The sequence below is a fragment of the Scomber scombrus genome, chromosome 6 (assembly GCF_963691925.1).
Source record: "Scomber scombrus chromosome 6, fScoSco1.1, whole genome shotgun sequence".
In the NCBI taxonomy this organism is placed as follows: domain Eukaryota; kingdom Metazoa; phylum Chordata; class Actinopteri; order Scombriformes; family Scombridae; genus Scomber; species Scomber scombrus.
The window spans coordinates 27,694,565-27,711,826 of record NC_084975.1 but is presented as its reverse complement, the minus strand read 5'-3'; the positions used below and the strand labels follow the sequence as shown (position 1 = coordinate 27,711,826).

Sequence of the window (17,262 nt, the reverse complement as noted above, 5' to 3'; positions counted from 1 at the left end):
ATCCAGTCATTAAAAGTGATGTAGTTTCTAATTGTCTCAAGCAAGTGATGGATGTATTCTCTTTGGTCTCGTTTGGCACAAGATATTTTCAACCAAAACATCAGAGAAGAAACTCTAAGTGAACTTGAAACTACAAAAGGAGTATTGTTGGCGTTGTTGTTATAGCACTGTGGATATAACTTCATATCTCCCTAATACTCCCTTTTTAGATATCTTCCTTTTGTCTTATTCAGGACTGCTGAATATATTAAATCAAAAGTTGGTTTGAAACTTGAAACAACAAAGTTGAGTTAACCTGGAAGTACAAAGAGAATGATTCATGTTTGTCATGTGTTTTTTTTACCTTTTCTCTCTCTGGAGGTTTTTTTTAATTTTTTTAAAGCTTTAACAATACATGGACACACATGCTGTCACACACACAGCTGGGAACAATGCCACAAATCTCCTGTTAAAAAGCTGTTAAAATAGATATATAAATCATGCATAGTGAGATCAAACAGAAAAGAGACTCGACCAGATGGTGGATGGGAGAAACAGTGACTGCACAGGACTCTGTCAGGCACTTGAAAACCTACCTACCTCACCATTTTTGGTCAGAATTAAGCATAAAACCAATGCAGCAATTGTCATGCTATTACTTTATATTACTTTGAGTTTCCATCAGTGAATTTATTGCCGCTCTACTGTTCTTTCCCTCAAGAGAAATAATGTTATTCTCTTTTTAAAAGCCTGTTTCACAGACATGCACACACTATATGCTGCTATTGGATTAATATTCTTGTCCCACAAATAATTCCCATGCCTTAAATTTTGTCTGTTTAACTTTGATTACTCTAACCATTCCTCAGAGGAAGACTAAGACTCCCCCTCCCTCAGGCGAATTTGATACCCAATATATTGAAGCAAATATTTCCTCGAGGACATCAACCATGGAGCGTGATTTGCACAGTACTAATGTAGGAGGGTGGGAGTAGCTCTCCTTCAAATCATGACCTGATCTTCACCCGTAGCGTCTTATTTATGCACGTTCATTTCCCTCTGATTGTTAAAGAGCCGTCAGAGTTAATTCACCTTTAGAATCACGTTGCAAATTCAAAGGCAACCACCTAGGGAGACGACAGTGAAACCTGAGAGGCCCTTGTAGTGCTCAACATTTCATGATAGGATGTTCAGTACAGCAAATGGGGGCTTCAGCTGGGTGATAAATTCAAGTCCACCTGGTGTCTCATTTTGTTTAGAAATATTGTTACTAAAAGCTTGAAATGTTCCAGAGGCATCAGCTTTATTTACAGTATGTTATTAGATTTTTTTGGCCATCTGGAGAATGCATTTAAAGCTCTGTAGTGATCTCCACCAATTCCATTGGAAAATGTCTAGCTTTTTAGCTGCTGTATGCTCAATTAAGTCCACCACTTATGCACTAGCATTTTCTATATGCCATTTAGTGCTGAACATGTAGTTACAGTTGGTTTATTGAGCTTCATTGCTGAAAACAACTGCCTGCCTGCCAGTAGAGCTGATGAGAACTGCAGAATAAGATAATTATCTTTTGCTTTGTCGCAACATTTCACATTATATGTAGCTATTTGATTGCAAATTGTGATGGTTGCTGCTTTAACTTTTGTTTATACTGTACAGGACTTGATATCGTATTTGCTCACTTACCTCCTTTTCCGACTCTTTCAGTCACCGAACAAACCCACCCTTCCTCAGGAGAAGATCAGACCCCTGACTAGTTTGGATCATCCCCAGAGTCCTTTCTATGACCCTGAGGGAGGGGCAATTACCCCTCTGGCCAAGGTGGTGGTGGAACGCATTGCTAGGAAGGTACAATGTAGTCCGTAAGAATGTGTATGTGTTTGTGTGTCTGTTGGTCAGTCCATCACTCCAGACTGAAATATCTCACCTTTATTTGCTAGGACATTTGACATTTGGTCCAAGATGGTCCAAGAATATGAAACCAAACAGCTTTGGTGATCCCATGACTGACCCATGATGTTTTCTCTTATCCATTAAAGTATCTCAACGTCTACTGGATGGCTTTGCATCAAAATTTAGGCAGACATTCATGGTTTCCAGATGATGACATCGGTTTTGATTTTGGGGATCCCAATTTTTAGTGCCACCATGAGGTTAATACTTGTGGATTTAAGCCAAATTTCCTGATCATTATTGATGGATACTATGAAATTTGTATTGCAAGAGCTTTGGGCATCACCAAAGAACCATCATCACTTCAAATTCTAATATGCCCATGACCAAATACCTGCAAAACTATTAGTCAGTATGAAACTAACTGTTATCATGCAAGTGAGGTTCCATGCTTAAGTTACAGGATGACAACTAAACAATTTCCATGGCAACTAAGTCAACTCTGATGAAGGCAGTAAGATATGGTTTAGGGCTTTGAAAAAAGCGAATTCTCTGTGTTGACGTTGAGTTAGTTTTTTCAGACAAACCACTATTTCCAAGGTCAAAAATGAACTTTCCCGCTCAAAGATTGTTTTGCTGAGATCATAACTTTAGATTAATAGACTTGCGTTGTGCTTGTTTGTGTGTGTTAGCGTGTGACCCCAATTTCCCTTGTCTGCATAGGGAGAACAATGTAACGTGGTGCCAGACAGCATAGACGACATTGTAGCTGATATTGGACAGGAGGAGAAGGAGGAAGGTACAGTCAAAGCACACAGACACACACACACACACACACACACACACACACACACACACACACACACCTGATTATAGTTCTTCAGGTAAAAACCCCAAACAAGTTCCAGTGGTTGAAATCGAAGGACTTAATGGGCTGTTAAACTAATTATTCAAACCCTATCATTATATGATATTGCATTCCTTTGGACTATTTGCACTTGACTATGTTCACGGTCCACTCTGTTTGCTAAACATTCACTTGTCCTGTCAAGTCATGTAGCTCTCAAACTAAGTAGATACTGCAGGAATTCGGTGTCTCGGGATGCTCAAGGGCACACACGTAATCTGCTGACATGTATCGACTGTTAAGCTGACTGCTCATTACGGCCACAACTGGTTCAGGCTGAGTCTCAGGTAAGCTCAGGTCAGACAGTCAGAACACACATCTGGCAGGTCTTTCTATCCACCCTCCTGTGAGAAGGTCTGAACCCCGCTGTTTCATAGCCAAATCTGTCCTCATTCAACATGTTTAATATTTATGATGCATCACAGATCCTTGAATTCTTAATCGTTCTGCTTTCACCACTACAAAATAGCTAGGTTTACCTGTAATATAGTAAATAATCCCAATTAAGAAGTTAAGTTTCAGTTTGTCTTGATTTCTTCCTGTCTCACACTTTTCTCCTCTCATTTTCGCATTATAGGAGGAGAATAAATAAATAGATCTCACCTGAACCAAAACATTGATATGTTTTTCAACCCTGTCTCCTGATAATTATAAGGATTCAGGGTTCAGTTGTTTCATCTAGACCCAGTATCAAATCCGCTTAACAAGGAAATCCATTTGAATGTCTTATTGAATCTGATGAGGTTTAGCTCTCAATGTTTGGAAATATCTAAAGTTCTAAAAAAAACAACTAATTTTCACAACCTGTAATTTCAACCTGAAAATAAGATGAGCAGCATCAAATATGAGATGTTGATTAAATATATCTGATGAGATGTAGCCTGCTGGACTTCTGCAAATTATTTTTCATAAGCTATTTTCTTCAAACAGTGGAGATCTTTATGTATGACTATTAAATTGATAAGATATTGATGTGATATGCACAAAAGTTCAACCGAGTAATTTAATGTGAAACAGATCTTAAGGCTCATCGCTCTGTTGGAGTCCATAGTCCTCTCTCGGTTTTCAAGCAGTGTGATGTTTCCAGTCTGTGGCTGAATACAAACACCAGCTTGCTGAGAGCACATTAACCAAATGACAGCCAAGTTTCATTTTAGCTCCTCTGTAATTTGAGTTAATTAGCAACAATTGATATAATCTTGCGTTTGTCATTTTAACCAGTCAGCACAGGCTAAAAACGACATTACCTGCTCTAGATGCAGAATGCTGCCCGGATTACTGTTTCTAAGTGTTTATATGGAACTTATATGCAAACTATTACATTAAGTTTAGGGAGTGTTCTTTAATACTTGTTTAATACTGAACTAGAACCACAGTCTTTCAAGGGTTAAAGCAAATGTTTTAGTATCCAAAGCAGCACAGAGGCTACGGGACATTAACCCTGGTCGCTGATGTCAAAGTGCTGCGCTTCATTTGCCCACCTTCCTACTCCGCCTCCTCCCGTAGACTTTTCACCTGTGTAAAGATGTCACAGGTCTTGGAAAAGACAAACCGTGCCAATGAAAAGAATCCAGAAATGCATTACACTTCCTGCCAAATAAATGTGTTAAAAGGGAATTAGTATACAGTACCAGTTTTGTTTTTGGAACATCCCCATCTCTTATCTTGTGTTCTTATGGTGTGAAAAGTACACTTGACGCTCTGCAAATGGGCTTAGGCCTGTCACAATAATTACATCATCAACTTATCATACAATCATGTAATTATCAACATCATCATGTCTATTCAAAGTAATACTGAATATTGTAATATTGTCTCTGCCACATCTTTTGGATACGTTAACTTATATAAAGAGATATAAGCTTTTACATGACTTTTATAAACAGAGCTAAGACCAGATAAAAAACACCATTATTTCTAAGACAACAAAATCATCCAACAAAAAAGTCATCCTTGAATGGGTGTTTGGCCAGACAGGGATCAGTCTTACCCGGCCAAACCAGAACCATAACAGTATTGGTGTTGCACACACATGCATTGTTACTATTTTTACTTGGGTATGGTCCAGGATTTTGCTCACAGCAGATTTCTTAACAAGGATCTCATGCTGCCTAATAAATGTCTTCTTCAGTCAGTCAGAAACCATTTGCTTCTTTTCCCTCCTCCTTTCTTACTCTACCCGTCCTCTCTTTCTCCCTCGTTCCTCCTCTGCTCTGTGTGAGATGACACTACAGGGAACGAGCATCTATTCAGGGTGGTCCACATGGAGCCTCACTGCTTTTCACTAACACATCAATCCAACTCTTTTCTTACCTTCCTCTTTACATTTTTCCACCTCCTTTCTTCCTCTTTTCTCCCCTATGTCATTAAACCTTATCCCAGGGAATTGGACCCGCTCAGGTTCGTCCCTGAGGCCTGACGGTATATTCTTTCTCGCCTCTCCTCTCATTTTCTCTGCCTCTCTGAACCCCCAAGAGAGCATTATTAATTCAAGCCAGTTCCGCCAGTACTTCTTGTAGTGCTGCTACTGCTGATAATTGGACAAGACATTCACAAATCACTCCCTTCTCTTTCTCTCCAACTCTTTCCCTCTGCTCTTTCTTCTCCCCCCCCTTACATGCCACTCTCTTGTGGTCCTCCACCGGCGGTAATCACCTTTGGATACAATGTTAAATAATCAATGTCAGCTCAGCCCCCATCCCTCACCCCTCTCCACCCATCTGACAAATGAGCTCACATGCTTTATTGGAATGAAGTAGAAATTAAGCTTTGTGAAAACAGAAGATGCTAAAGATGACCATGTGAGTGAAACGTAATGAAAGTATTAAATTTCCTCTTCTTCTTCTGTCCGCCTTCCATCGACTTACCATCCCTCTGTATTCCTCTCTCAGACGACACACCGGAGACGTGTATCTACTCAGGCTGGTCTCCCTGGTCAGCGTGCAGCAGCGCCACCTGTGAAAAAGGTCGCAGGATGAGGCAGAGGATGCTTAAAGCCCAGCTGGACCTCAGTGTCCCGTGTCCCCACACTCAAGATTTCCAGCCCTGCATGGGCCAGGGATGCAGTATTGAGGGTGAGCACACACACACACACACACACACACAGACATGTTCACAGTACAAAGGATAGCTACAAGTAACAGAAGCAACGTTTTCAATTATCTAGCTAGGAAAGGTGATCTTTACAGTCTACCTTTGCCTAACAACCACTTCTGAGTCTTTAGCTGTGGTTGTGTGGGATGCAGTTATCACATAAAAAATGGAGGATTTTGAAGAGGAAAACATTCTCAGCTAGGTTTCCTTCAATTGGTAGCATTTATTTTAGGGCATTGAAGCACTTGGTGCTCCAGGTTTTAAAGGTCACGTATTAAAAGTGACATCTTGTTGTTCCAACCAATCAAGAGCATACAATCAACTGTGAGAGGACTTTGATCAGCTGATTAAATGAGTGAAGCCTGTTGTGTTCCTGCTTGGTTAGAATGAAAACCTGCAGCCACATGAACCCTTTATGGAATAGTTTGGACTTTGCTGTGCTGTATATAAATACTGTATCAAAATGCACACAGCCCGTGTTCATAAACTGTGCCTTTAAAAGATTCAGATTCACATGTGAAGCTGACAGCTGATTTAGGGGTCTTGAGCATTTTTTGGTTTTTTTTTTACCCTAAAAACAAAGACACAGACCATTAAAAAGCTGCATATGAATAGTTTTATATTAACAATGACTCAAATGATATTCTTTGGCTCAGTCTCACGGCTGTTATCAACTTCATTTCCAGCAGTAGACAGTTATTTTCAAAGACAAAGCTCTGAATCACTGACAAGAGCCTCAGAGGAAAAGTGTAAGTGTAAAGTCTGGTAAACATATTGTTTTATCAGAGACACACACAGGGATTACAGTGAGATGGAAACAATGAGTGAGAGACATGGCTCATTAATACATATTAAATGTTGCTGTTATGTTGTTTTTTACACTAATAACACAATTTAATTCAAAAATGGACCAGAAAATTCCCACATGTATCTTTCATAAGTCCTTCAATCATGTGTCTTCTTTGTTGAGCTGACAGCATCAGGATATTTAACTCTCCTCACATACAGCGTCGCCTGTTCGTTCAGCAGCAGAAAACTCTTTCTTTTGAGTTTGATTGCTCACTACACTTGCCAATACAGTCCAACATCAGAACTTATTCATATATGTACTTTATGCAAATCAGATCAACTGCGGTTTGGCTCGCTTCCTGCTGTAGTCTTAGTAAATAACTTGCTAAATTAAAAAGGTTGCATTTATGCAAAAGGTAGACCCCAACTGTAATTTATACATACTCACACACACAAGCACACACTTACCAAGTAGTTTCAGAGCGTAAACTGCTGAACTCCCTCTGTCAAAGATGTGCTTTTGCTCACAGAACTCTTTTGACCCCCAAAAAAAAAGTATTTTTTATTGGATGACTATAAACACACTGACATCCTCCTCTGCTGCTTCCATTCATCACACAAAGAATTATCAAACTAACAAATATTACATTTCTTCCGTTCTAATCTTCTCAGACTTCGGGGCGTTCATTTCTTATTAACAAGAGGGAGCGATCAGTGAACCCCTCAAAATAATAAGCAGATTAAAGCTGAGGTGTTTATCTCATCGTGACCACAAAAAAACAGACTCGGCGACTGCTGGTTCATTTTGGCTTAAACCGATGGAACCTGCGGCGAGAACGCAAATCCTGCTGCCTCGTTTACGTTTCACGGCCCGGTGGAATTATTTTATCCAGGAATTTAATTGTGCAGCCATTAGATGACAATTGGGGTTATTGTTGTGAGGGATTATCCACAGTGTGAAGAAAAACGGGGGGGAAAACAGAAGGAAACAGTTGTGTGATTTAAAAAGAAAGGATGATATGTAACCAGGAGCTGACGGGATAGATCCCTGAAGATGATATGTTTACAACAACAGGATATGTCACAAAATACAGTAAATCCCTAATTAGACAGAGTAAACACTGCTGATTGGATAGCCTAATTACTGCACTGAAACATAAAAGATTATGTGGATTAGCTGGTAATGCTGAGCGGCCTCCTGCAACCAGGATGCTTAAACTGGGATTGTGTTTGTCTTTTAACTAAAAGGAAATCAACACGCCATGCTTTCATTGTTGTGTTAAAGATAACAGGAGGATTGTGTATGATTTGCAATCTAATTAAGACTGATCCAAAGACACAAACATGTTAATTAAAGCGTATGTTCACAGTTCACGGTAATCCAAGTGTCAAAGCTGATGACGGAGGCGTTTGAAGCAAATTAGCGTCGACTTTCCCTCCATTATTTTCTCCCGCTTCTCTCGGTCTCTCAATGTTGTCGTCAAAGGAGAAACTTTTCCCTTTGATTCCTGTCAAAGTTATCAGTTTGATGCTCTTTTACTGTCCCGCAAACAAACTCACATTAGCACAAAACCCCCCGGAGTTTCCTTTTGTCCAATTTCCAGTGAAGTTGTCAATTTGGAACAAACGCTGAGAGGCAGCGTCTGTCTTCCCCGTCCTCGCTCTTCCTCCCTCGTTCCCACAATATGTCTACCAGTCATCATATGAGAGTGAAGCTCAGGCTGTTTGAGACTGAAGAAGCTCCTCACACACACACACACACACGCACACACAAAGACATGCTCCCACCCTCCACTGCTCTTCATATCGATTATAAGACAGCAACACGGATAGCTTTTTGTTCCCGAGCACCTCTCCTTTGTTTTCATTTAGCGCTCCGTTAGCGTGCGCCGGGAGATTGATAATTGCGGGGTTCATGCTAGGGCAGGACGGGGGCCCAACGCCGAGGGTGATTAATATTCCTGGGTAACGCTTTGGCTCTCTGGAGGCCTCATCCGAGCTGGAGATACCTGTATCTTTTATTAATGATTCACTTAGTTCTGCTTTATTAGGCCACAACCGGTAAGCAGCGCATGCTCTCAGTTTGTTGCAAGGCAGAGAGTACAGGAGAGTCAAGTGTTTCGGAGTCAAAGAAAAGCTAAGTTGCTCAAAGTTCATCCATCATTTAAAATAAATAAATAAATAAATCTGTGTACAAGGTCTTTTCTGGCGTGATCATCTCTTTTCTTATTATAATGTACTACAGTATATGCAACCAAAGCTCCACTCTTAAGAGAAGCTTTTTTTAAAGAAGACAGCAATGAGGCACAGTTGGACTTGTACAGCGGCTCCCTCTAAGTGAAGAATAGGGAGATCTTGAAGCGCCATGCTGGCTAATAGTGATAAAATACAACAGAGTGAAGCCTTGTTAAGCCTGAAAAGCTGCAGTTCACTTTACAGCTGATACAAACCAGGGTCATACATATTGACTTCCACTCCCTCAGCCCCACGCTGACTGTCCCTCAGGCTACTACCTTATTAAAAAAGGAGAGCAGAAGCAGTTTCTGAGGAAGAGCTTTTTTTTTTTTGGAAATGGTACCTTCCAACTTTGAACCAGTCTCCCTGTAGGATGATTGATCTTGCAGCTAGCTGACACCTGTAGCAGGTGTAAGAGGCAACTCAGCTTTATACTCCACTAGGCAAGGCAAGGTAATCAATTTTACTTTACAGGGAGGTTAGCAGCAACTCCTTCAGCAGCAAACACAAATCAATACGTACATGTATAGAAATGTAGAATAAATCATAAAGCAACATTATTTTCTGCATGAATTACCAACATGATTTAATATTATGTATTTCTTCATTATCCATTTAGTCATATATGTACATTTCATATATTTCATCATTTATTTTATTAGGATCCTCATTAGCTATTACAAATAGTAACAGCTACTCTTCCTGGGGTCCACATAGATCATATACATCAATATACACACAGACTCATACAAAAAAAAAAACACATGATGAGGTTAGCGAGGAATACAAAAGAATGAAAGCAAGAACAAGAAAGAATAAAAAGAAAGAATAAATGCAATTTACAATTTAAAATGTTATTTGTTCATTTCAGGATTGTTTTATATGCTCATTAATTAGTAATATTTGTCCTCATGTTCTGTACATGTGTTCTTAAAAAAATAATGAACCCTAAATTGCTCTTCATGTAAAGAATGTGTATGGGAGAAAGACATGTAAAATCACTTTGGCAAATGTGTCCGGCTTAGTAAATATAATGCAGAGCTTCATCTGAGAAAGTAAGTTAATATGACTAGAGCTACAATGATTAGTCAGTCAGTCGACAACTGTTTTGATAATTAATAGATTATTTCAAGCAAAAAATGTCAAGAATTCAGCTGTGACAGGTTCTCAAATGTGAAGTTTTGCTGCTTCTTGACCTTACATTATAGTAAATGGACCTTTGCATTTTGGACTTTTTGGTCAGTAAAAATGAGACATTTGAAGATGTCACTTTGTCATCTGGGAAACTGGGAGGGACATTTTTCTCTGACAGTTATCTGATGCTTTTATTGACCAAAGAAACATGTGACCAAGCAAAGTGTAGTGATATGAAATGACCACTTACAGTAAGTGCAGATGGAAAATGAAACTCTATATACTACTAATTTTCCAATTATATTTGTACATGAGCATTTTCTCCATGTTGTATTATGTAGAATATTATAAATAGTATTTTAAACATCACTGTGGCAAAAAAACTCTTCTACTCTCCTTTCATTAAATATATGATATGCATAGCTGAAGGATCTACAGACACGCTGTTCCTTAGCTTGTAAATCATTCATCCAGTTGTTATCATGCCTGGCACTTGCTACTAAATCAAAGCAGGTTGACCTACATGCAGAAAGCGACAGGAACTGAAGAAAATAACTAGATATTGCCAGAATCTAGTTACAGGCAGATGAAGTTAAAAAAAAAAAAAAACAGAAACACGAGAAGTTTAAAAACAACAGCTGCAAACACCGGGATACATTGATCACGATCTGACGAAGAACACAAAAGTGTAAATACACAAGGAACTAATCACAGCACGAGACACAGCTGGAGTGGAGCAGGCACTGGAAAAGCAAACAGTGGTTAACAATGAAGACAACGAGGGTGTGACAGGCAACAAGCAGGGCGACGCTAACGAGACTAAACACTGAACAGGTGTGCAGGGGAGGTGTGGAGGCGAAGGCAGAGCAGATACAGGAAGAAAAGAAAAAAAAACAACCCAGAAAACAGAATCCTCTTAGACCTTTCCAAGAATAAACATTAATATATAATCTAAATACATAGCTACACTATAACCTGCAAACTCTCTTATTTATAATGTATTGATGATGCAGTAAAAATGTGGCCCACAAGCTACAAAAAGCAAATGTTGTGTCCCAAATCTCTCCCTTATTCACTCATTCAGTATTCCCTATATATCCTACCAGGGTATGCCACAATTTATAACTAGGTCCAAGTCCAGGGCCAAATGGGGTCAATATGATTATTATTAATGAGCAACAGACTTAAATTGACCATGTTTTCTCAGATGTATTATGACAAATTATTCATACAGAAATATGAACTTAGCTTCTCTCAGGACATCTTGTAGAATTCAGAACAAATGTATAAAAAGCTTATAGATTAAACGAATGAGAGATCAAATTTAAAATGAAGTGGCATCCATTTTTTATGCCTTCCTCTCTATCAGCAGTTTTTCACTGAGTAATTTTATTGCAGGCAATCAAAATATAATAATAATTATTTTCTTCAATGACAATCTAAATAATATTTATTATATAGGACAGTGGTATTCAATTAAAATTCACGGAGATCCAATTTGTGAACATTTTATATAAACTTTATTTATCTTAATATTGATTTGAATCCCACAACTTGTGGGATTCAAATCAATATTAAGATAAATAAAAAAAGAATATAAATAAATGTTCTTTTCTTATATTAAATAAAGATGGCATTTTAAAATAAAGTGCATTCCAGAAAGCTTTTGATTGTGCTTCTTAAATAAAATTGAATCCCTTTTTCACTTTTAAACGTAACTTTAACTTAAACCATAAACTTAACTTCACATCTAATAACTTTATAACAACAACATCTCAACAGTGAGTAGCAAATCAAGATTTCAGACACTAACCGACCCCACGGTCACATTTAACCACTGGTGTGAAAGCAAACTTCCCTTTCCTGTACCCCAAATGTTTTTCTCCAAGGATGGCAAAGTCATGACCTGCCCTACTCTGCCTCTGATTGGCTAGTACTGGTTGCCTTAGTTGGTTGGGTTCAGTTAGGTTTAGGCGTGAGGAGTGAGATTGGTTAGGGTAAGGGTAAGATTATCAGCCAATCAGAGGCAGAGTAGGGCGGGTCATGACATCGCCATACTGGGAAAAAAATAATATTGGGTCCTCTACAAGAGCCTTCTCACACTCAGTCCAGTATAACTAACATTAAAAAAAAGTGTGAGGATCACTGGAGGGCTGGTGGAGTCACAGTGCTAACAAACCAACTGAGTGAATGAGTGTGAATGATGTATTTAATACATCACCTGTCTTTAATTAAATCTCTGTGGAACACTCTTTTGTTTTGTTTGACCAAAACTGGTTAATTGGTATTACTCATTGAAATAAATGGTGCAGTCCAGCAGTAGGCCTACTTATGTACTGGTTGCAATGAGAAATGGCAACAAGGAAGCTGCACCTGTGAATCACAGCAGTACAAACAAGTTTTTTTTAAGCACAGCTGAGATACAAAGAATGCAGAACTTAAATAACCAATGTGTAACAAAGAGAAATGAGATATTCTTATAGTATGTGTTGCTAAATATACTTTTTTTTTTTTCCTGTTCTCGGTGGACAGAGCCGTCAACATGCATGATGTCAGAGTGGATCAGCTGGTCAGCCTGCAGTGTGTCCTGTGGGATGGGGATGAGGTCCAGAGAGCGTTATGTAAAGCAGTATCCTGAGGACGGCTCGCTGTGTCAGCTCCAGACTGAGGAGACAGAGAAGTGTGTCGTCAACGACGAATGCTGTGAGTCCCTTTTAATGTTGTTAAGATGTGTGTGCGTGCAGGTGTGTGAGGGTTTTTGTAAGGAGTGTAACATTTAAAAAACTTCAACCAATCAAAGCAACATGCAAGAAGCTGCAATTATCTAAATGAACTTTTCTCTATGACGCGGCCAAATCCACTGTGCTTTTAACTTAATTCAGCTGTTACATCGTCTAATGAGTTGAACTTTCAACTGTGAGTGTGGAGCGTATTTTAAGTTTTGTTCTAAAGTGCGTTAATATGTAGCTCCACTTACTACTGAAGCCCACATATAACACACTGCTGGTGGCTGTTTTAAAATGTCAAATTTAAAACCTTTTCATCATGAAGCTTGATCATGAATCATGAATGTTCAAACACAGTAAATCCTATATTTGAGTGATTCATAAACTTAACAAAGCCAAGTGTAGACAGCTAGACCTGAGCTGCTTTTTAAACTCCATGCTCCACAGTCTACTTTAGATTTCAGTCTGAAGCGAGGAACAGCCAACAAACACACGCATTACTGCAGGGGTCAGTTATTAAAAATAATAATAGCCTTTATTTATAGAGCACCTTTCATACAAGGGATGTAGCTCAAAGTTCTTCACAGAGAAAAATGAAAAATACAATACAGTAATAAAACAGCAACTAAAAAAAATAGAAAAAATAAAATTAGACATCTAGTAAAATAAGTTAAAATGACACTAATTAAAAGCCAGATTAAATAAATATGTTTTCAGCTGTCGGATAAAAATGTTCACAGAGCCCACATTTCGTATAGCTTTAGGTAGAGAATTCCATTATTTTGGGGAATAATTAAAGAAAGCTGCACTTTGAGGTTCAACCATGGGCCTCTCTTGTCATGACGGGGCTGTTAACCAGTACAGTGGAGAGGCAGGCCTTATATGTTTGTTTATTTCTTTTAATTCATTTAAGAATTAAATATATTTATAATACTGTTAAGGGGGGAAATGATGTTTGTGAAGAACAAGTTATGGTCACACAGGCTAAAGCATAATTCATGGTTGGCTTATTAGACTTCATTTCAGCATAATTTAATGTTTAAATAGCATAGCATAACCATAGTTTTGATGTCTGTCCTTGTTTCAGGACAATATTAGATGTAACAAGGTTATATTACAATAATTAGGATTTAAAGGAACCGTGGGTTAATTTTTGTTATCTACAAAAGATGTGTGAACAATTATGTATGTTTTGATGTGAACTATGAAAGTCAAACTTTCATCAGGGAGCCAAATATTTTTGCTGCAGGCTGGATTTGACCCACAGACCACTATTTGCCTCGCACTGCATTTATGCATGCCCATTATTATAAGTAATGGGAAGCTGAAGCTAAAGCTAAAATATGAGACTTAATTTGTTAGACTCACTGTCATTGAGTCATTTGGGTAAAACTGATAAAGACAGATAATAGTGATGATTAACTTATTCCCTCACAATTCAACAACCTTGAAACTTGATGTGAATAACACTGATATTGTCTTTTCCTGTGTAATTTTATCTTTGCCTCAAAGCTCCCAGCAGCTGTGTGGTGACTGAGTGGGCTGAGTGGGATCCCTGCAGCGTCACCTGCGGGTTGGGCATGAGGAGACGTGAGCGCATGGTGAAGATGCCTCCTATAGACGGATCGATGTGTAAGACGGAGGTGGAGGAAGTGGAGAAATGCATGATGCCAGAGTGCCGTGAGTTCACAATTACTTACTTATAACAGTTTTGATCATATTGTGAGTGTAATACATGAGCTGATATGATATGATGCTTGTTTTTTTTTTTTGCTCACAGATACCATCCCTTGCATGCTGTCTCCCTGGTCGGACTGGACTGAGTGTAGCGTGACGTGCGGACGGGGCATTCGAACGCGTCAGAGGATGTTGAAGTCTGATCCCGCACAGTGCACAGAGGAGCTGGAGCAGACAGAGAAGTGCATGCTGCCCGAGTGTCGTAAGTGACCGAAGTTCCTTTACATAAATAGGAAGGTAAAAACCAAAAGCGGTGACTCATTTTTGTAAATTCCCTTCACATGAGTGCAGACTGTGGGGTTAGGGTTGACTGACGGCTTCCTCACTGTTCTGTAAGCTTTGTTGCACCTGTCACACATAGGAAAAATGTCACTTTTATTATACTTATAAGTACAGCATATGTGGTCTGCACACAATGTGTAACTCCCCCTGAGCAGAGGCCTAATCAGCAGCTTTTGAATTGCTTAAAACCCATGTGTGGGTGAACAAGACCTTTATGATTACCACAAGCCTCCTGGTGTGCACTGATTTCACCATATTATCTAAACCACGTTATGGGAGTGAAATTAAAGAATAACAGTAGACTTTGTTATAAATATCAATTTCATTTTTGTGGTTCAACTTTTGAATTACTTTACTTATCAAATTTACACGCAGGTAGTTTCCAATGGACTATAGAAATGTACATTTGTGGTGCATTCACCGTAGTGTTAACACCAATAACCTGCCAGACTATCTGCTTGCTCATGTTGCTCTCCCTAATAGACTCTGCTCTACATCCTCAGCACATGTACAATCACATTATTTATTTAAACTACATAAAGGAATTATGTTATAATGGGTTAATGTTCCCCAAGCCTGCTGTACTTCAGTTGACCAGATTGATTGGACACAATTAGTCAGTGAAGAACGAAGAAGTATTCTGTTCCTTTACAGAAGTAAAAGTAGCAATACCACAGTGATAAAATGTGCCATTATAAATAAAAGTACTGCAATTTAACATTTTATTTACTGTAAGTAAAAGTAGGTCAGAAAATATACAGGAAGTATCATAACTAAATGTGCTTATTATGCTACTAATAGGTGTTATATTATTATAAACTATATTAATATAAGTAAATGTACTTAGTTACATTCCACCACTGCCTATAGTGCATTTTAACATTTATTTAACATGCACCCAACAGGTCACAACATTTTCCTCTGTACCTATATTTGTTCTAAGCCTTTTATTCTCAATTTTTTTATTGTCTGCCTCTCCTTTATTCCTCTTTTTCTGTCATTTCCCCCTTTTTCCCCCCCCTCTGTCCATTCTTTTTCTTCTTTCTCTTCCTCCATCCAGCCATCGACTGCATGATGTCCGAGTGGTCGGAGTGGTCAGAGTGCAACAAGTCCTGCGGTAAAGGACACACCATCCGGACCCGCATGGTCAAACTGGAGCCTCAGTTTGGGGGCAGCGCTTGTCCCGAGACCATCCAGAGGAAGAAATGCAAGGTTAGGAAGTGCCGGACAAAAACGAAGGAGGAGAGAGGAGGGGGAGGAGGAGGAGGAGGAGGTGGTGGAGGCAAGAGGAGAAGAAGGGGCAAACAGGGAAAAGATGCAGCCGTGGAAGAACAGGCAGGTTGGTGGTGATTATTTGTTTTATACTTTTGGTAACTAATTAAAGCAGCTACACGAGACTGCAGGTGAGATGTCTTTGCATTTGTTGCGACAGGTTGCAGGATGCAGCCGTGGACCAACTGGACGGACTGTACCAAACCATGCGGAGGGGGGATCCAGGAGCGTTACATGTTGGTGAAGAAAAGAGCTAAGGGCGCAATGACGGCCAGCTGTAAGGACCGGAAGGAGATCCGTGCCTGTAACGTTCATCCCTGCTAGGGGGCACTACTGAGCTACAGAGGAAGGGAGCAGTGTGTAATCTGGGTTTATTTGATAAGAGATGAGGAGAAGGGGGGGGGGGGTTCACTTTTTTGTGTAGAGGGAAGGTGAGGGATTGATGGCAAGATAGTTTGTCATGGAGAAAAAAGGAGCTGAATCAAGTTGAGTCGAGAAGGAAGAAGGAAGACTTAAGAGGAGGAAGAGAGGAGAAGATGATGTGTTTTGTTAGTCAAGCCATTGTAGACATTTTACTTTAGACCACTATGGAAGTATTAGAGAGTGATGTCTGTGTCCTGCAAAAAAAAAGTCCCTTTTAAGAATTTTGAGACAAAATAGTGCAGTAGCTTTCCCATCGACATATCATTTCCTTGCAAGTATTTTAAATTTTGAAAAGGAATCCGTTATTGAACAGGAATTTTCACTGAAATCTGCTTCTGAAAAATACCGGCAGCAGCCCCGAATTTTAGGCATGTCAACAAAGACACCCTTTTACAAACATCCTTAATGCTATCATGCAACTGTCTTAGCTGTAGTCTGACCCTGAAATGACATAACTGTGGTCATATAGAAGTTACTTCCAACTATTTTTCATGCTAGAATGTCCAAGTATTTTCAGAATAAGAGTTAAATAGCAAGGAGTAGTTTGACATTTTGGGATGAATGTCCCGTCTTTACGCTAAATATGAAGCTACAGCTAGCAGCCAGTTAACGTAGCTTAACATAAAGAGTGAAAACAGGTAAACAGCTAACCAAGTTTTTTTTTTAAAAGGTAACAAATTCACCTACCAGCATCTCTGCAGCTCACTAATTACATCGTTGTTGGTTTTTTTTTTTTTTTTATCTCTACAAAGGCCGACTGATAGCTGCTTCTTGCTAAGCTGTGCTAACCGC

The 17,262-nt window shown here is 39.2% G+C and overlaps 1 protein-coding gene across 1 annotated transcript in view; it reads left to right on the top strand.

Annotated features, from left to right (window-relative positions):
- LOC133981750 (spondin-1-like) overlaps positions 1-16,406 on the top strand; it is a 96,651-nt gene extending 80,245 nt beyond the window's left edge. The window contains exons 9-16 of the mRNA XM_062420592.1: positions 1,687-1,827; positions 2,596-2,671; positions 5,671-5,853; positions 12,563-12,733; positions 14,269-14,436; positions 14,537-14,695; positions 15,836-16,114; positions 16,208-16,406. Coding sequence (XP_062276576.1) covers positions 1,687-1,827; positions 2,596-2,671; positions 5,671-5,853; positions 12,563-12,733; positions 14,269-14,436; positions 14,537-14,695; positions 15,836-16,114; positions 16,208-16,371 — 1,341 coding nt within the window. The 3' untranslated portion in view covers positions 16,372-16,406. The remainder of the gene's footprint in view (positions 1-1,686; positions 1,828-2,595; positions 2,672-5,670; positions 5,854-12,562; positions 12,734-14,268; positions 14,437-14,536; positions 14,696-15,835; positions 16,115-16,207) is intronic.
- The last annotated feature ends 856 nt before the right edge of the window (positions 16,407-17,262 follow it).